Raw genomic sequence first — 21,702 nt, forward strand, 5'->3', positions numbered from 1 at the left:
AATATAATATTTTCAGGCAACTTATATTAGCCATTTGTATGAGTTCTCGTTATGTTATCTGACCCCCAATCTACTAGACAAACACCCGACTCCTTATCATACTGCCTGTGGGGAACAATAGAATGGCTCGGTCTTAATCATCAAGCAGAACATACTGAATAATGAAAGTCTATGGAGGAACGGACTTCATTAGCATTGCCATAATGTGCGACTTCCCTGAATTGCTATGTGTAGAGCAGCTTGGTTACCACAAGGGAATCTTTGTTACGGACAAATAAGCACTTTACATGGATTCCCCCGGGCTTTTACATACATTAGATAAGATAGCTTCAAGATCAGAATTTCTTAGAAAAATAAGTCAGAGTATAAAACTCAAGGGCCAGAGGCTTAAATAATTGTAAAAAAGTTTTACTTTACTGGAAGGATGGTAGATAAGTGGAGCAGCCTCCCAGCAGAGGTGGTAGAGGGTAATACAGTGAGGGTATTAAACATGCATGGGATAGACATACGGCTCCTGAATCTAAGACGAGACCAACGACTGATTAAGGTTTGAGTCTTTACAGCAGGAGAAACGGGCGACCAGACGGGGGGGGGTGGAGCGGGGCTGATCTGCTGGCAGGTTAAGCATATGTGATGTCATACAGAAAGTAGACTGATGTCATCCAATTAAAGATAAATGTGGGTGGGATCGGTATTTGGATAACGCAGAATGCGTATGTCCCCGATTTATTTTATCTTCCAAAGTTTCATACTTTAGAATTAAACCCTGCAGTGGCCTTTCTGTGCCGGGGCATACCTCCCAAGTGTCCCAGTGTAGAAGGCAAAGTCCCTCTTTAGATGTAAAAACATGCCTTCCCTCTCTCCTCCCCCGATGCCCCTCTTTTCTAGGAGCTTGGAATGTTTGCTGGGTATGAGGGGATCGCAGGGTTCTACAGCCCTAAAAGCCCCGATAATGTGTAAAGAAACAGCAGGGAATGGGTTAATAAATTGTGTAAAAAAAAAAAAAAAAAGAAATAATATGACTTCCTCCTTTTAATTCTTTATTTATCACAAAGTCAAATAAAACGTCTTTTGTAAAGTCTTGCCCCTTATGTGAAATGCTGGGGTATCTACCACCGGCATCCTCGCCAAACAGCCTGGGGCATGGAAGAGAAGGGGACACGGGACTGCGCAGAGTATTTCACCCCAAATCGCTCTTTTTTGGGTGGGTTGATAAAATACATTTATATGACTGTCCCCTTAATGATCAGATCATTCAAAGTATTGAATAAATGACATGCATGTGTCAAAGCGCTGGATTGGCCGCGTAATGGTACCATAGGAAGCCAGGCATTCTCATATTGGGGGAAAAAGTTCTGAAATCAATATTTACTGAAATTCTTTCAGGCATGTAAAGGGTGCAGATTTGAGTCTTAACATCGAGAGCCCGAGATATTTACTCGTAGAACAAATATCAGTCTTTTAACGAAACATTAAAACACGGAAACACAAACAGGGATGACTCCGTGCGACTTCTTTACAATAACCGCGGGGTTAATAGGATTAAATCATTTAAATATTGATTTTTATCCGTGCCGTCATGATTCTCGGTCAACATAATCCCTGTTGTTAAAGAGGAACTGTCACCTAAAAGAAGATTTTATTTTATTTTTAATGGAAAAAATGAAATATATTTATATAATGTATTTAAATAATAAAAAATAAAATGTATATAAAATTATATATACTGTGTATATGTATATATATATATATATATATATATATATATATATACTGGTATATAATGCGATAGTTGTGTTCAGGTCCAACGAAGGACCCTGGCAGCTGGTATAGCAACCTATGAAGGGATTTTGCCAAAAAGCGAGAAATCTAGTGACTGTTCCTTTAATATTTTAACCCTTCGCATGCATGGGTTTTGGACGTATTTCATGGAAAAAACCCAACTATTTATGCCATGTCTCTGTTCATCAATCAAACCCATCTTTATAATTGAATACACCTATATGAATTACATCGTTTTTATTTCGGATGATATTTATATGTTCCACCCGTCACCTGTTTCCCTGCGGTGACCAGGAGACCCGGAGAAGTGGCGCCAACTACTGTACTGGAGGTAGAATAGCACCTAAGGTTAGCTTAATGTGTGGCTATTTATTAGTTACGACTGAATAAGATAATCAAAATAAAGAAAAAGGGAAACATTTTCCTTATGTTAATCTTTTTCACATTAACTCTATAATAACCATACTTGGAGACATCCCGGCTACCCGGAGCCCTCCCTCTCTGGGATGCGGGTCTGCGATGTCAGTCCTGCTGCAAGTATTTATAAATGAAGCGTATGAATGAAATGCATTATTCTTCTTTAAGTGCCTTACTCCACCGCATTAACAGCCACCTATGGGCCACGTCATAAAAAAAAAGCCTTGGTAAAACCCCTCCCTTAGCCCCGCCCCTCCAACCACATTGGCCATTTGGAACCTCGGCAGGTATGGCTTATGTAGGCCAACGTCCAGGGCCGGACTGACTTCCACGAGGCGGCCCTGGCACTTTAAGGCCAACGGCCGCCCAATGACGCTACATTCTAGGCCGGCAAACATCTATCTCCAAGTAGTACTAGTGCCAGTCGTAAGGAAGCCTGTGAGGTCCAAACTTGTATTACATCTCGGCTGCTAGAGATGATCTAATATTCCAGAGGATGCTGGGAATGTGCTAATGTCCTCTACCAGTTTAATTTGTATACAGGACCAAATGACTCTAACCCATTAAACATTCCTCCCATTATTCCCATTACAACCAGCTCGTTTTGTACCAGTCACCAAATAAATATATATCTATATTTAACTTTACAAAGTGTACCGAAAAAGGTTTGTTTTTCACTCTTTCACATTACGTTCATTATCAAAATTGGCCCCAGCTGCGTTTTTCCCCTCCTGCGTTCATAGCGGGTAATATGTTTTTTTTCTTCTTCCTCTAAACAGCATTTTCTATTACATTTTTCCGTAAAAAAAAGGGACAATTTGAGCTAAGAGCCATTTTTCAGAAATTACCGATTATTATTGAAATGCCAGCTCATTTAAGCTTCCCTTCTGGTCTTAAAGCATCCATAAGTATTTTCTTTTGACCTTTCTGTAGATCTGTTTTAAGCGATTATTACTGATTTATCACCAAAATGAGAATGTGGGGGTTTTTTTTAAGCCTAACAAGATGAATAAAAACATTTTTTTAAAACGATTATTTGAAATTACGGAAGAACACTATTTAAAATGTTTATGACTTCATCGCTTAAAGAGCCTTGAAATGTGCATTGTATCATACATGCCAACTGTCCCGATTGATTAAAGATTCATTGTAGAGATTGTAAGATCTTGGAACAAGGCCTTCCTTATCCTTTGTTTCTGTAAACCCAAATTGTTATGTGATGCGCTGTGGAATATGATGGCGCTATATAAATCAATTTATAATAACAGTGACTGGCTGTCGGCTGCCAGATTATTTTCTGCAAGCATGCTGCACAGAGGCGCTTTTCAAGAATTTTAGGGGCATTATAAGAAAGAACCAATTGATAAAAAAATATAATTTTTTATAATTAATAATAAATATTATTATTATTGCTATATAATAATAATAATGACAATAATACTTTATTATTTCTTTTTATTATTGTTTTTATTATTATTTTTAATTTATAATATTATTAATAATAATAATAATAATATTATAGGCTTTTAAAATATACTGGCATTTTAACGCCACGCTCCCGTGGGATAAGCAGATGGGATTATTTCTGTAATGTTATATCTGAGAGTCGTATTTTTTCTTCTATTTATTTAATTTATTCACCGTATTTAATTAATTTATTTAATACATTTATTTAATTTGGCCAGAATAAGACCGAAGTCATCCTGTTCACTTCGCTCTTTACCTCTGACATACGGCATCCGTCGCATTATTCGCTGTTACTTCTGCTGTACATAAAATAAAGACTTCTGTATATCCGAGCCCGTTCTGCGCATGGACCGGTGCCCTTTTTTTTTTTGGTGATACGTTGTATCATTATGTTACGCTCTGTGGCTTTTATCAGCGTTTGCTGCCAAGGAGCCGTATGTGAAATGGCTTTTCTGCAACCTCCCGCGGTACGACAGCAGCGAACGGTGTGGGTTCGATGCCAGAGGTGCGCTCGCCCCGCTGGAAGGAGCGCCAATTGGCGCTGGCAGCAAGTACAGAATGACAGACGGACGCGAATGAACGCATACTTCTGATCTCCTGAGTGCAAGCATATTGTGAACGCCACGCGTGCCAAATCATTCTTTCGATGCACTATGGGGATCCTATGCTTTGATCCATACATTGTGTTACCAGGCAGGGCCAGATGAAGGAGCTTTGGGCTCTCGCCTTTTCTCCTCCTTCCTTCAGCAACCTGTTTTTCCTCCTGTTCTCCTCTCCTTTTTCTTCCCTTTCTTCTATTCTTTTCTCCTTCTTTTTCAATTCATTTTATCCGATCTATTTTTTCCACCTCACTTCCTCGCATCTTTTCCGCAAGTTTTTCCCATCTTCTTTCCCTTCTCTTTTTTTCTCTTTATCGTAAACCCTTCTTTTATCAGTCTTTTTCTAATTTCTTTTCTGCACGCTGTACACGTAACCGATGGAAGAGGATTTGAAAATGTTTCTTAGTAGCTACACATTTCTATATTCACCCCAACGCACCAGAGGTGCAAGATTTGGTGTAATAACAATTAGTTTTATGGCTAGATTGTGTTGTTTTTTTTGGAAAAGGTTGATCGCATATAAAGTTGCTCCGCTTCGAGCAGCCAATCAGAGGAAGGAGACGCGCTCCCGTTGAACTCGACCAGAGTGCTTTCCACACCCCCTGGAGCTGCCTGGCGGAAAGTATATCACATGTTGAATATACCGCGTTGTCATGGAGATGTGTGTGGCATTTTTGTCACACAACGACACCTCCTCTCCTATTTTCAATGTTTCAATGTAGAACACCGTGATACCCGGCAAATATAATGAGCTCTTAGAAAAGAGGGGTTTTGGGGAGGAAAACCGGGCATCGAGGTCCATAGAGCCCCCCCCGGTAAAAAAGAATATTTGGTAAGTATGGTACGTATCGAACATTTCCACGCATGATACAGAAACACCTTTTCACTTAAACCTTAATTACCGAAAACCACCTGCCGCGTAAGCCGGATCATTCTTGCCCGTTATTTAGTCAAACGGCCGTATTAAAGTGTCGCTGTGGTCTATTTGTAGTTTTTGTCCTCGGGGGGCCACTGAGAAATATAACATGATATCTGCTCATTAAATTAATTAGATGCGGGACTGAAATATCATTTAAACAATTCTGGCGTTCAGCCCGGAACACCGCCGCTCAGAAGTCGAAAATGTCTTTTGTTTCATTTTTGAATGATTTAATTTCCTAATTTGCCGTGTTCCAGAACTCCCAATCACTCCTTTGTGAGCGCATGGGGGGGATGATACAGAAGTATTGCTGCCAAAAGTCTTGTCTTTGCTGGGACAGTCCCAACAGCCCAATATATCAGTCGCCCTCTACTGTTTCATGGGTCCTGCGGGCCGCTTTCACTTCCCATTCCCCGGATCTGTAGGATTATTTCTCCCGTTATCTCTCATCGGCTTGGAAAGTCGCTGATTGACGCTGATTGGTTCTGGCAGCCATTGGTAGGGAGTGAACCTCCGGGACATAAAATTGATTAGAAAATGGTAGTTTTGCCACCAAAGCTGAAGCCGTTAAGGTAAATATCGCCAAAGCACACGCTGTAGGTCGTTTTAAGGGATAATTTGGTTACCCTTTTGAAAGGGAATAATATAAAAGGAAGACTTTCCCTTTAATATAGAAATGAGTCCATGGAGTGGCAGGGAATTTAGGGCTGTGAAAGCCAGACGTGGATCTGATCGGGGAGGAAAGAGCATTGACTCCTTTGGAGCTGTCGTGGGGAGGAAAAAAAAAAGAGCATGTTTGTTACATTCCCGTCTGTGATTAAAGCCGCGTCGCGGGCCTCGCTCCCGGAGGCTGTTTAGTTTCTTCTCATATCCCCTTCATTATTTATATTTCGCAGGAGCCGCAGCTACATGTAGATCAGTTAGACCGTCATAAAACCCAACTTATTAGAGGGATAATCTCGGGGGGGCCGCGTCGCTTGTATGAGACTCTGTAACCTGATCTCCGCCAGACCTACCACCAAATAAATAATTATCTCCGAGCCCAAGTCGGAGCTCCCAGCAAGACGGCAAACACATCGGAAAGAAATAATATTATTATCGGCTCATAAAGCTTCCCCGGGGCCAGCTCTGAGGTCACTGATAAGTAACTGCTGCCCAACCGAACGTCTTCAGGCGGTCAAAGGATTTCCAGCAGATCGGCCCCCTTCGGCCCCCGTCTTGTCGCCCATTTGTCCTGATGTAGAGACCTTAATATGCCTATCCCATCACTGTGTTAACCTCTACCACCTCTCCCGGGAGACCGTTCCACGTCTACCTCTGCTGTGTGACAGACCCGTGGGTCCTGCTGTATAAATGCAGTAATGAGGCTTTCGTTTATGTTTTGGCCTGTTATGTTGACCTAATCCACTAGCTAAAAACACTAAGGTTTTAACATAACTGCGTGTGGTAAACAATAGAATGACTCAGTCTTAATCACCAAGAGGGACTCTCAGACTAGTCAATGTATTCACCATAAAAAAATCAGCTCTGTGTGATTATATATATATATATATATATATATTTATATATATTTATATATTATATATTATTATATATTTTATTTGTTCATTTTTTTTAGGAAAGCCTCCTATTTAAGACTAATTTTGTCATAGAATGTAAAGTATCAAATCTAAATATTGGCTGATTTGGGGCTGTACAGGCTGATCCTTGGAGATTAAATATATATATTGAATGATATCTAGGTATTTGTATCTTTGTATCACAGCTAAAATCCCTACTTGAAAACAGGTGACATATTTGTGCCTGAATATTTTTGTCTTCAGAATTTAGTAATTAGGGTTGGTGGAGATGGTCTTAGCGGTGGGACTGCATCACAAATACATCATTTAGGCAGCTGGGAATTTTATATCCGGAGTAAGTCGCTGAGCCGTTTCAAGGCATTTTCCTCATTAGAGTCAGACAGTTATAATTAAGATAATAAAATGAATAATTGGAGCAGTTTAAAGTGTAAAAAAAATAAGATAATAAATCCAGAGTATAATGGCTGGTGATACCTGACAGATCGCGCTGTATTTTTTTAAAAAAAGCTGAAAAAATGCAGAAATAAATAAAAATGATATATCTAGCGACACTTCGCAGCCAGTTCTAAAAGGTTCATGCAGTTGCTGTATTGACGGAAGATAATAAAACGTTAAAAAAAAAAATAAAACACACAAAGGAGCGTCCGAACGGGACGTTTATTGATTTCAGCTGTAAGAAGCGCAGCTAAATAGCGGGGTATTTGCCAGTAAAACAAAGCAACCGTGGAAAAAACGGCATCATTTTCTTTTCCATTAACTTTATACTTTCGATGGAAAAAGAAAAACACCCATAAACGGCATGGAATGTGATGTAATAGCTGCTTCTGGATAGCGATAAAAAGGAGCCCTTCTACATGTGTATTGAACGCAGGTTTCCATGATGGCTGCTTTGGGTCTTCTACGCGTTGGGGGTTCTATTCACTAAAAGGAGAGTTGTGTTTTAGCGCGTATGAGTTTGGTTGGCCCTGGATCATGTATAGTTAAATCAGTGAGACACCACCCCCACCAGCCTCATTACATGTTGAATTATGCATTATTCAGGGCTCAGCCTTTCTAGGTAGAGAACCTAGAGTAACTTGCGGCACGGCTCCCCCTCTAACACGGAACAGTTGGCTTTAATGAACAGAACATATAATGTGCTTTTATTTTTTTGGAAAAAACCCTACATTTGAACCTCCACACCTGTACAAAACCATCCTAGTTTAAAAGGTAGCGACCAATGAAATGTTTTGGCTGATTAAATCATCCTTATGGTTGCTATGGCGATAAAACCACGTTGCCCCATAACCACTTCTTTGAACACATCACCCCATGTTTACATAAACAGTGAATAGAGTATCAACGTTCCCAGCCTTTCAGAGATCATTGGTGGCCAATCAGCAGCAAGAAAGAGCTCCCATTGAGGTCAGGTGGAGCGCTTTTCCAGCACATGCACATTGGGGTCTGAACAGTCACCAGCCTGCAGCATGACATCATATATGATATATGTCATCATGGGTGACCGATTGCTTTCATACATGGAAACGTCCCAGGATAGGCTACCTGAAGCTCTCCTCTTCTCCATTTTCTGGGGGTGGGTCTAGCTGTGGATAAGGGCGGGGCTACCCATGAAAGGGACGTGGTTGGACATGTGAGGGGCAGGGCTAGCCCAGAAAGCATTGCAGTGGTTGGGAATGAGAGGTGAATTGAGTGGGGGGTGGGCACGGATAAACACCGGCCCCCTGCCCTGGAGAAAGAAGAGGGCAACTGTAGACCCAGACAAGCAGTTCTTTACCCAGAGACCCCGGGTACATGGGAACTTCCCAGACCGACTCGCCCCAGCGTACCATATGGGCCTAGCCACGCATGAGTATATGGCGGAACCTGGTGGGCAGTGTGTGAAGCCCAATTCCGCCCGCCCACTATATGGAGGTCCACCAACACACTGGGAGAAACCAACTCATTGGCAACATTGTATTAAGTTCAACTGAAGTCTCTCGGAATAGAGATACAGAAAGGTAGGAAGGAGGCAGTCGGAGAACGTCTGCTTCTACCTCTCAGTCCATATCCTCCCTCTGACAAGAAAACGCATTTACTGCTTGGCCGGATTAACAGCCGATAAATGGATGGGTCGGCAGAAAAATGGAAACCAAGCACATTGATCTGGTTGCATTTACTGATGATGTTTTAATGTATTACAGCACATCAACTGCACAGGGAAATAATTAGCTTCTACTACTTCTGCTGGATGGTTATTCCACTGATCTACCACCAAGATAAAAAAAAAATATCAGGAAAGACTAACGGGATCTTGGAGGACAGAAAAGATAGGAGGATGTTATAAGAACATTTAAATACATAAAGGGATTTAACAAAGTACAGGAGGGAAGTTTATATCAAAGGAGGAGAAATGTTACAACAAGAGACCAGAATCTTACATTAGAGGGTCAGAGGCTGAGATGGAATGGAAGGATGTTTTGCTTTGCTGAAAGGGTGGTAGATCGATGGTACAGCCTCCTAGCAGAAGTGGTAGAGGGTTATACAGGAGACACAGCACAGAAACATATATATATATATTACAAAACCTGCTAAGACGAAGCAGAACGACGCCAGATCAATTCGATACACATATAGAATAATGCAGAATAATGCGGAATGGTTGAGGAATATCGTCGATGTACTCAACATTCCAAAGCAGGACAAGCATCCTGTTATATCCGTAATAATCAATAGGGTATTTTCCTTTACACGTTTAATGGATTCTTGTCTCAACAAGTGTTCATCTTCTTTTTAAAATTAACTTTTTATGTGCCAGAAGGGTGAATGTGGATAGAAGATCTAAATGTTTCTCACCCCCATCTGGTACCTGAAGAATTCTGGGTTTCCTCCAGCTGTCCATCACTAACTGTTTTTTTTCTTCTTTCATTTGCAGAGTGTTTAAGAAAGCAAGTCCAAATGGGAAGGTAAGAAAGTATTTATCTTATTGTTCTCCTAAGGTGCCACTCCTTTTATGGGGGGAAATATATTGATGCCACCAAAGCACCGTGACGTTAAAACCTAATGCACATACCTGGGACCTCTTCGAGGTCTGCCTAGGAGACTCCGGGTGAAACGCCGCGTCTCCAGGTCACAGCATCAAATGTCTGCATTTTGGCAGCAGTGTTTAGACACGCCCCACTCCCCGCCCATGGCCATTCCAGACAGTTGGGGCTAGCCGCGCCCATAATGTCCCTGCCCACCAATGGCATAGACACATGTCCACTGGTGACAGATCTAAAAGGGCCGCTCTAAGTCACGCCCCATAAGGCTGCGGAGCTGCTCATCTCTGGTTTCCTTGCCTTGCTTCAGTTTCCTTGCCTCAGTTCCCATGTTTAGCTGTAATCCGTTCCTGCATTTCCGTATGCTCTGTCCTCAACCTCTGGTTCCTTGATTCCAGTCCTGCTCTTTGCTTCAGCTCTGTTTCCTTTATAAGGTGTGCCCCAGCCGTTTGTTATGTTTGTCTCAGTCTGCAGTCTAAAGGTATGTCCTCCTTGGTTTTGTGTTTAGATTCAATGTTTGGTTTTAGCTTATTAGTCATTCAGTAGGCAGGGTTTAGCGTTAGGACTCACCGAATATTGGAGTACTTTGGCGTAGTGGTGGGCTAAGCATACTATGGCCATATGATGTGGCGGAATCTCCAATTGTTATCACATAGTCCTAGCACTAAACCCTGCCTACTGAATATTAATAAACTGAAACTAAACATTGAATCTAAACACAGAACAGAGATCAAACCATACATGTAGACTGCAGAATGAGACAAACATAACGGGTGGGGCACAACTTATAAAGGAAACATAAACTGAAGCCAAGAGCAGGACTGGAATCCAGGAATCAGAGGTTCAGGACAGAACATACAGAAATGCAGGAACGGATTACAGCAAAACATGGGAACTGAGGCAAGGAAAGGGAACCAGAGATGAGCAGCTCGGTCGCCTGAATGGGGCCCTTACAAGATCAGACCCATTCGGCCCGACTAGTTTCCCCGTTTTTCATCCTTTACAGACCTTAATCAGTCGTTGGTCTCGTCTTAGATTCAGGAACCGTATGTCTATCCCATGCATGTTTAAATTCCCTCACTCTGCCACTTCTGCTGGGAAGCTGCTGCACTTATCTCCCACCCTCTCAGTAAAGTTTCCATCTTAGCATCTTACCCTCCAGTTTTAGATTACGGGCTCTTGGGATGAGGCCACCATAATTCATCATGCAGAATAGTGCCCAGCATTGTGTGTGTTATTCCTCCGTCTTCATCTAGTGCTAGATCACCATCCTCATCACTCTCAGCAATCCGCACTTCAGTTGGAGCCGTGCCGCTCCTTCAGTCCTGGAACTGGAAGCACGCGTACATTTTGTCTTGTTGACAGTCATATTTGATTGACACAAGCGGAACACTTACCCCGCCGAGCGTGTCGCTTTATCGACTGACACGTAATGTATATTTAGAACGCGTTTCTCACCTGGTAGGAGTTGACATTGAAATTGATCCATTATCCAGCGCTTGCTGTGGGTGTATTAATTGGTGTCACATTTTATGAGAACCAAGGAACAGGCACATGTCTGGGATGAGTCACCCCGCCATCGCCCAACGCGTCTCCCTGAGCCTTTAAGGTGGAACGGGGACTACGAAAGGAGTCGTCGGGATGATCACACATGACGGGTGAAGTCTGGCTTCACCAAATCAGCTGCTTTTTCCTCCAGATAATCATCGAGCTAATATTTAAAGCAAAGAAATATGTAAAAATCAAACAAAACAGGTGTGTTTATCAGTGAAAATTATAGAAACAGCTAATAATCCTCCATAAATGACACTTGATAATCCACAGGGAAAAATATATCGGGGAGAAATAAAAAGACTCAAAATAAAAAGACTCAATTAGAGAGGTTTTGGAGCATAAATAATGTCTCGTTCTCATATGCGTATGCTCTCATCTATAGTGTCAGGAGGATTCTCCGCACAGACATCTGCGTTATTTTACAGGAGAAATGAAGGAAATAGTATGATTTCTTCTGGAAGTCACAGGCATGTGGCTGCACACTGCACTTTTACTAATGAGAGGGTGGTAGTTAAATGGAACAGCCTCCCAGCAGAAGGGGTAGAGGTTACGTAATAATGCATGGGATAGGCATATGGTTCCTGAATCTAAGACGAGACCAACGACAGATTAAGGTTCGTCTCTTTACAGCAGGAGAAATGGACGGCTAGACGGGGGCCGAATGGGTCTGATCAGGCATTTACTCAGCACATAAAGCCTTACTTGGGATCTCGCCAGGTTTGGCCTGGATTCTCTGGGCGGAAGGACGCTTCTCCGGATCTCCGGGTCATTTTTCTCTTTCTCTGGACTGAGAATTTAGCCATACCCACTCGCCACCCACTTCCACTCCTAGCCCACTCCCACTCCATGCTCCTCATGTAACTGGCCACGCACAGCGCTACTCAAGAAGAAGAAGAGGCAGCCTTTCCTGGGACTTTGAGATAGCTTGAGAGTCTCATTTGGGTTAAAATGCGGTGCAGTCCCACTGATTCAGCCCCTTGGTGAGCAATACAGCCATAAAAATTAGACAGGACTGGCCAAACTTGGAGTACTTTGATATAGTGGCGGGCGAGGAGATATACGGCCGTATAGTATGAAGGAATCCCCAATATTTATGCCGCCAATAGGTGTTTTCTGAGCGGTATACGCTGGGCATGCGCGGAATTCTTTCTTTGTGTATGCGAGTATTAGAGTGTGTGAGAGATTGCGTGTGTTATCTCCGACTTTCTTGGGATCATTTCTTCGAGGCGACACGCGATGAAATTCTTTTATTAAGTTCTCAGACGGTGTAAAGAACGGTCTCGCAAGGATCTGAATTCAATGTGCGTTTCCATGGCAACCTCAGATCTAGCCAGATAGAAAACAACTAAAAAGAAACCGTTAAATAAAGGCCTCGGAGTCCAAAAAAACCCCTTCATTTTCCTAAAAGAAAAAAAAAGGTCTGGCACGGATTTCATTCCTTTAGTTAACTGTTTAATATAGTTAAATATTGATGCCCCCAAAAAGCCCACCCGTTCTACTGTGTTCTGCCACTTGATTTAACATTCAGATTTGTTAGCACTGTTGAATGCTTAAACCCTTCCCAGAAATAATGATTTAATCTGTTGGCAGAAGTAGTAATGTGAGTATGAGTGAGTATGAGTGAGTGAGGGCAGCTTAAGAGAGTTTATTCTCTTTGGTTGCATTCGAGGGGTCCTGGCATGTGCACTAATCACGGTTCAGCAGCCCCCCAGAACACGTTGAGCACACGTGAACACCAAAATGCACTCTAACCTTCCAGACGCTTTTACTTTACCTTCATTTTAGCCTCGGCCTACTTAGGCTAGGTGTACGATGAGAAGATTTTTGAACACACCAGTCTAAGGAGGCTGTGGCCATGATTGGTTCTTTTGATAACCCTCACAATTACACTATATTGTGTTATGGACGTGTGGTTAGAAATGATTAAGTACCTTATTTCAGTTTCACGGCCATGGCAGATCCAGACCTCCCGAAGATGTCTTTTTTTCCGGTTAGCGAGGAGTGGTATCTCTTGCCGGTGCCCCAACTCTCAGACATCTTTTGTTCAAGAAGATCCGGTCCTCCTGCAGGCTTTCCGGCCAAGGAGGGAAGGCATTGCGACTCTCTTAGGGGGGGTACAACACCCAAAAGATGAAGATTGGGGAATCCGGTTAGGGTTTGCCACCGGTTTGGGAGCTTTGGGAGATCGGCTATGTGAAGGCAGGGCTAGCCGCGCATGGAGGAAGGTCTAGCCCCACATAACCATGAAGAGGTTTGGAGTAAAATGATCTGGAGACCTGGGGAAGCAGCGCGTCACCTGGAGACTCCGGGTCAAACCAGAAGACATTCTACCAGCAAAAAAAAGGAGAGTTCTGGGGGACATTTCTGGGAATTGCTTTAAAAACACCCAGCGGGTGTCATCTAGAAACAATCAAATACCCCATACCGAGCGCAATGATATAGACGTTTGTTAGAAAATCTAGGAACGACATCATTTTTGTTGTACGAGTTGACGAAGCTGAAGCATGTCTGGGAATCAAAACCCTTTATGTGCCAGAGCAAGGTGTTTCTAGGCAGCGGCGCTGAAAGGGTTAAACGCCCCGTAAAACAATTAAACAGAAGCAACCCGCTGGCCTGATTCTCCCGTGGATCGGCTGAACGCGGACTTCTCTGCGTCTGTTGTTCCAGGAACTGATTGCGAGCGTTTTCTCTTTAATGCACAGCACTAATACTTTAAGCGAAGGCACCTCGCACTCGTATTGATTTTCTTTTGAGTAAAAGGAAGCTCCGTAAGAGTTATGCAGCCGGAGCTGATTTAGTATATAATACGATGCAGTCACAGTACCAGGAAGTTCATAAAATTATATTAGGGGGTTCTAGGGGGTCATATTATACAACCTTACTATCTATTGAAATGGAGTGTCAGCTCTGCAGCTTAGTTAAAAAGGCCACTACAGTGCCCCAGGCAACCCCCTGAACAACTAAAGCATACGAAAGCACTTTCCAAGTGCTTCTATAGACGTTCATTTAACCGGATCAAAAAGGAAAGAAATGCCTTACCTTAGGGAGAAGCTGCAGCTCTGGGGCTGCAGTATAACGCCCCCCCCCCATGGTCGGAGGATTTGCGCCACTGATCGGAGCGGCCAGTCAGCAGCCAGAAAGCAGTAAAATCATCTGTACCACCAGCCAATTGGTGATGTAAACGTGGCGTTGTCCTGCATCTCTGGAGCTGCAGCTTCCAAAAGTAAGTATTTCAGGCTGAAGGATGCATATTAAAGTGCGACATGAGAATATGGGGCTCTAGACGGTCCCTACAAAATGAAACATTAAACGAAAATAATAACACAGTTGACCATGGTTTTCTAGGCTATGGTTTTACCGCGTGTTTCCATGGCAACGGTGTCTTTTGTCCCATTTCTCCACGCTTTCTCCTTAGAAGGTAGATTGTTAATGGTCGATCATTGAAAGAAGACCAAAAGCCATTCGCAGTAACCCGGCGTCCGCAGCTGTGCCTTTTATTTGTTCGATAAGATTCCTTCTTTGAAACCTTGAGTCAGAAAATACCGGAGAGAGGCGGCGTTGAGAGTCACGTTACGGTGGATCGTCTGAATCAGATAAATTGCTCAAAAAATACGCTTTTCACCAGGGCAGCGAAAATACCTTCCCTCGATCTACCGTATTTCTACATCAGGATAATGGATCATGTAGTAGCCTCCTTTCCATCTATAGAATTATTCTATTTTTTTTTATTTTTTATCCCATTTTATTCCAATAAACTCCCTTTTTCTGCAGACCTGGAGCCGCCGTTGCTGTCAGTCATGTGATATTTTGGGTGACTTTCCCGGCTCAAACACCACACTGAGCTGATGCTTTATGGCAATGCTAATTGACAATGATATTATGCAAAAACTGGGACCGACATAATTATATTGTTTTTAGTAAAATTGTGACTTTTTTTTTAAGCAAAAAATGACTTATTTGTATGGGTATTTTGCCTGATGTACCCCATGGCAGACACACGTCTAGTCGTCATTGATTTGTATCTGAATTGCTGGACGGATGATGACTTGCTGGCTCTGGCACTTTAAGGCCAGCTGCCTCCACAGGGGCAGAGAGGGTGAGTGCTGTCGGCCGGCGGCTCACAAGGCATATCACAGGCGTGCTAGATTTTAAAGTTGGTCCCATTCTGGACCTGGATATGCTTTATTACTTTGTATTTAGTGGTGGGGCCATAGGTCAGCCCAGAACTGCCCATCTGGCTCACCAGTAAAATGCTCAGTGGGCCACCGGGCAAAAGCGCTCTGTACTCACTACTACACTACTCTGTCTGGGCGGCAGATCAGGGGCTGGATATGCGGGTCTTAAAACTTAAAGCGACCATGCGTAGCTAGCCTGTGGCTGCATGTACGACGTTTGGACATTATAGGCCATTATAGTGCCAGGGCTGCCTAGCCATCCCCAGGCCAGTCCTGTTCTTGGAGTAACCGCATGCCCTGGGAACCCGGGACTAATGGCTTCAGGCACGTGAAAGGAGTTATTATATGAATGGCTTAAATGTTATAACCGTACAAAGGTGAGCCCCGATATGTTCTGAAAAGCATTTATTTACGTACAAGAACCCCTTAATCCCTTATTCACTATTATCTGATGTTTCATTGAAAACTATTTCAGCTTTGAAAAATGCAATACAAAAAAAAAAAAAAAAGACTAAATAAAGAATAAAAAACAAAGCGAGTGAAAATAAGATGTAACCATAGTGTAATATTTCTCTCCTTACCTCATGTGAACTGTCGGCCAGCCATCATGAATTAGTAGAATTAACGGAACGCCGCGGGTGGAATTCCCTTCGCCGGGGACCGGCGATGCTTCATTTTAGCTCATCTAATAAAGCGAACGAGACGTAAATTCAAACAAACCCAATAAAGCAGGAAAGCAAGCCCACTGTAATAAGAAACACTGAGGGCATGGCGGGTCACACAATATCTATTAGGAATAATGTCAGGGAATCGGGAGACGGAGGAGGTATCACGGTATAGATGGCCATTAATCATGGAGATTATGCCGGCATGGGCCAAAGGTGTATCCAGATGAAAAGAAATATATAAACAGCGGGGTTCTGCAGCGGCGTATTTGGCCTAGGGTGACAGGTCCAGGCGGGGGCTTATTGGGTCATCCGGCTCCCGACCAGGACTGTGCCGAGGCTGCGCGGCCGCCATAGATAACTTCTGAATACGATGTCATATCGTATAACACCGGAATACGATGTCATATCCCAACATTCCGAAGGATGGCGGCGTGTAGCGTCGCGTGACATACGACGCTTGGGTTATGACAACTTAATTTTTGCTTTAAACTATAAAAAAATTAAGAAAATATCAGAAAAAATACATTAATTATAATGCCGGGAGCCTACAAAGCAGATACCCGGGTGTCATTTACGTGGGCATCTGTAGTTAATGCCCTCAATCATAAAGCTCCACATACCATATATATATATATTTGGTTTCCGGGGCATATGGTTCTGTTTGTTGGTGTTATTGGAATAAATATACCGATAAATGTCTTAAATGGATTAAAATGAAGGCAATTTCTGCTTTAATAAAGTAAACCTGCGTGTGTCTTCTATTACAGCTCACGGTGTACCTGGGCAAGAGGGACTTTGTTGATCACATCGATGTTGTGGATCCCGTAGGTGGGTATTATACTCCTTTGATCCTTACTGTTCCGGATAAATGGAAACATGTATCAATTCCGCCTAATCCCAGGCATTAGAAGCCTGTTTGGAACATCGTATATATTGAGATGAGCCTCCTAGAGACCTCCCGTCATTCCCATCACCCTTCGATGGCATCATCTAGAACAACTACATTAGCTTCTTTGTTACAATGTTAAATGCATTTGTGGTTTTACCTTTTTTTTGTAATTTATTGATCTTGTCAACAGCAATAATATTATGAACAATACCTATATATATATAAATATATATATATATATATATATATATATACTATCTCATACATTTACTATAAGTACTATCTTATACCATCTATACCTTTTGATAAGTAATTAATATAAGTACTATCTTATATGTTTAATATAAGTACTATCTTATACGTTTAATATAAGTACTATCTTATATGTTCAATATAAGTACTATCTTATACCTTTAATATAAGTACTATCTTATATGTTTAATATAAGTACTATCTTTCAGTTTAATATAAGTACTATCTTATACGTTTAATATAAGTACTATCTTATGCCTTTAATATAAGTACTATCTTATACCTTTAATATAAGTACTATCTTATACCTTTAATATAAGTACTATCTTTTACCTTCCTTTTATATAAGTACTATCTTATACCATCTATACCTTTTGATATACAGTAGGTGCTATCTCATACGTTTAATGTAAGTACTATATTATACCTTTAATAGAGGTACTATCTTATACCTTTAATATAAGTACTATTGTATACCTTCCTTTCATATAAGTACTATCTTATACCTTTAATATAAGTACTATCTCATACGTTTAATATAAGAACTATCTTATACCTTCTATACCTTTAATATACAGTAGGTACTGTCTTATACCTTTAATATAAGTACTATCCTATACCTTCTTTTCATATAAGTACTATCTTATACCTTCTTTTCATATAAGTACTATCTCATACGTTTAATATAAGTACTATCTTATACCTTTGATTAGCTGAATGTCGTAAATCAAAGACTAAGAATAATACACACCGTGAATTCTCATTAAATTCTCAGAATTCGCAGGGAGAAGTTGGATTTTTGATAAAATAAATTACGGATTACTGCCTGTTGCTAAGCATATTGAGGGACTTCGAAGCCGGATGATTTCGACATGGACAACCAGGATAAAAAAAACAAACCCCCCCGGTTCTACAAAAAGAATGGCGTATGTGTTTAATAAAGGATAGCTAGCCCCAGATATATGAAGAGCCGTCCTCTGTAATGTGCGGAGCGTCTGAAGATCAAACATTTAGCATTTTTCAAATGAAAAATGTCCCCGGGCCCGATGTGCCGTAGGTAGCGTATATATTTGGATGCACGTTAATTAGGTAGGCTGTGCGATGGAGTGAGAAGTTTAACCCCCCCTCCATGCATCCCGTAAAGTCATTCTCATATCTACATGTTAATTATTTTTTTTTCTTAATTAATTGCCCTTTGTGTGAGATTGACATTACGCTAGAACAGCTGCACAATTCCAGCAGAGACACAGCCTCCCGCCTCCTTTCAATAACCATGTTAATCATTTTGCATCGCTATGGGTAGGACAGGCTTTTGATTTATATCCAAATGGCAATTTGTAATTCTACGGAAGCCGTAATATTGCTTGGGGTTGCCAAATTTAAAGAGTTGGCCTCAAAGACCCTGAGCCCTACATTGTGGCCATGGCGTCACGCACCCACCCGTATATTTGACGCATTGTCACACTCAAGTATTGAAGAGGTTAAATAACCACACAAAGGTTTTGGCCTCCGACATTAAAGAGGTTTACTATATATGCATGAAGGTTTTGTGCCTTAGCTAACAGGCGGAAAAGGCAGAGGTTATCGCTCGGAGGGGAGGCTGCCGGCTGCCTGCCTTCCCTTTAAACGTAGCAGCGCTGGATGCGAGCTGTTACATTGTGTCTATCGGTGAGGAGCCAGCCATGCCGTCTTCTACTGGAGAACCCGGGCTGTGGTGATAGATCAAGCTTATAAAGAACATTCTGATGGATCCCACTATGCTTTTTCAACTTTAAGTACCCTGAATTAACACTATGGTGCCCTTCCTCTGCTGTTGGGGTATTATCCGTATGGATGTGTATCAGATGACCCTTCATACAGAATGGGCTTTCTGTCGTTATATCAACCACTACAGTAACATGGGAAGGGATGGGAAACTAGAAGAATAATCTATGACTTTGGAGGTGCTATGTCTCAACCCCCTTTTCTATTTTTTCCTAGATGGAGTAGTGTTGGTGGACCCTGAATATCTGAAAGAACGCAAAGGTAAAGAGGCTTTTTGTATGATGACCTCATTAGTAAGTTTACAATAGACATTTGTTCTAATTGGGGTAATTGAATTAAAATGTTGAAGAGAAGTTATCAGAGCCGCCAACGTCTTGGCCCAGTCACCAAGGGACATTCCATTTGTTGCTATGGTGACAAGAACATTTTTCCAAACTTTGCACCAGATGGGGATGGGGGCATGTACCAAAAAAAGGTATCACCATAGCGACCAGTGGAATGTTTCTGCTGATTGGAGTACTTTTATCACCCTGCATTAGAATTGTCCAATGGAGTTTAGGCGCTAAAAGTGATTCTTTTCACAACCCATAGAACTTCACACCAATAACAGCCGGTTAAGAAAAAAGCTTATTTTTGGTGTTTTTTTACGATGAAAACGTGTCAGATGGAAACCGAGACTATTGTCGTACCTTAAAGAATATTAAGCTAAATAATTTATTGGGATTCCTGCAGTTCCTTCTCCCTATAATCTTTAGCGCTGTCATGTTGCTGTATCGGTTCCTTGGGCTATTCTATATATCTGCCATTGACGCCGCTATACAGGCCAACAGATATGGGAAGGAATAAGAGTGAGCGTAATGAGATTTTCTTTTATTGTATCATTTTATCATTCCTAAATAAATTACCATGTTATTTTACGTGCAATTACTTTCTTCCAACTTCTCCTACTGCTGCGGTTGAACAGCTAAATCAATTTCTCCGTCTCCGATTCCTGCATCATGGAGAACGGAGATATTGCTGTCCCAGGTGGAAACGTATACGTCCCTATATAAAGAACATTATCCCCGGGGCATCATGCCATATGCCATACTGGTTTTACCCCATGCTTTTTTATAGGGGCAAGAAGACCTCTAGCTCTAGCTAGCCACAAAGCTTCCTCTGTATAAGAGAGACAACTAAATAAATCATATCTAACAATATGTCAACATCTTGTAAGCCAGGATCTTCTCAGATCCATCTTGTCCTCCATATAACCAGTAACCTACCATTCTGTTGCGTTTCTATAGTGTTTGTGACGTTGACCTGTGCTTTTCGCTACGGCCGTGAGGACCTGGATGTTCTTGGCCTGACGTTCCGAAAAGATCTTTTTGTAGCCAACATTCAGGCTTTCCCACCCATCCCAGAAGAACAGAAGCCTCTAACAAGACTGCAGGAGCGTCTGATCAAAAAACTTGGTGAACATGCCTACCCGTTCACCTTCGAGGTACAAGAGAATACTCAGAATTTTGTACTTTAAGCATTATCAGGGATCTTCTGTTGCCAAACAAGGTTGCCTTAACGTGAATTTTTCACCTTTCCAAAATATTACTAATAAATATACCCATGAGATGATGTTTGCGGATGAAATAGGAAATATATATGTATCAGAAAGCCATAGTATCCTATGTGGTCATCTTAAACTGATTCCATCAACTGCGTGATTGTTCTGCCTCTTTTGTTAGGTTGCTGCTCCCTTTTGGTGGAGGCTGATTGTCCTGGTCTCCTGGTGAAGTGAAGCGAAGAAAGTCCAGGATAGGAAAATGAAAGCAATTTGTAGTTTTCCCTCATTTTATCCTTGAAAATCTCCAAAACAGATCCACCTATTAACAAAACAAAAAAAAAAAAACCTCTATGATATATATTGATTACTATTTGATTTTTAATTAATAAGCTTACATGACATTCAACCTTTTATAATTACAGATAATTTTGTTTTTCAGATCCCTCCAAACCTACCTTGCTCAGTGACTCTTCAGCCTGGACCAGAGGACACAGGAAAGGTGGGATTTTTGTTGTTGTAAAGATAGTTCACACTGGTCCCCAATTTGGCAGCTTGGCTGATATAACCGACCTCATAAGGCTTTGCTGACAAACTAACTTCCGTAAAGGTCCACGTTGCATGGATTCCAATGCATTTTACTGCATGCAAATCGGTGCATGCATTCTTTAGTTATTGGAATTTGAAAATGAGACTTCTGTCTGATTTAACTCCTCCCCTGGATGCCTCTAGTGAAAGCAGGAAGTGTTCATCAGTACACAGTTTGCACATGCTCAGTAGCGCTCCCATTCTACTCAATCAGTGGCAGCAGTGGCACAATCGCATGCACCGGAACACGGATGTTTTGTCATCATACATGAGCTCCCATTGTTTGAGTAGAATATAAGTAGTTAACTCTAACCTCAATAACTAATTAAAATGCTTTAGCGCAGGGGTGTCCAACCTGCGGCCCTCCAGCTGCTGCAGCTGGACGCCCCTGCTCTAGAGTCTATTTAACCCCTTAATGACAAAGGCCGTACATGTACGGGCTCAAAATGCATTGCTTTTAATGGGTTTACGGACCGCCCATTGTCCTTAAGGGG

General features: G+C 41.8%; 1 protein-coding gene across 3 annotated transcripts in view; it reads left to right on the forward strand.

The window, feature by feature from the left end:
* The window catches only part of LOC128474309 (beta-arrestin-1), an 89,638-nt gene that overhangs the window by 48,095 nt on the left and 19,841 nt on the right, over nt 1–21,702 (forward strand). For all 3 annotated transcript variants that reach the window (XM_053456616.1, XM_053456618.1, XM_053456617.1), the window contains exons 2-6: nt 9,676–9,706; nt 16,946–17,006; nt 19,300–19,344; nt 20,370–20,566; nt 21,063–21,122. In XM_053456616.1, coding sequence (XP_053312591.1) covers nt 9,676–9,706; nt 16,946–17,006; nt 19,300–19,344; nt 20,370–20,566; nt 21,063–21,122 — 394 coding nt within the window. The remainder of the gene's footprint in view (nt 1–9,675; nt 9,707–16,945; nt 17,007–19,299; nt 19,345–20,369; nt 20,567–21,062; nt 21,123–21,702) is intronic.

The sequence above is a fragment of the Spea bombifrons genome, chromosome 2, assembly GCF_027358695.1.
Source record: "Spea bombifrons isolate aSpeBom1 chromosome 2, aSpeBom1.2.pri, whole genome shotgun sequence".
Classification (NCBI taxonomy): Eukaryota; Metazoa; Chordata; class Amphibia; order Anura; family Pelobatidae; genus Spea; species Spea bombifrons.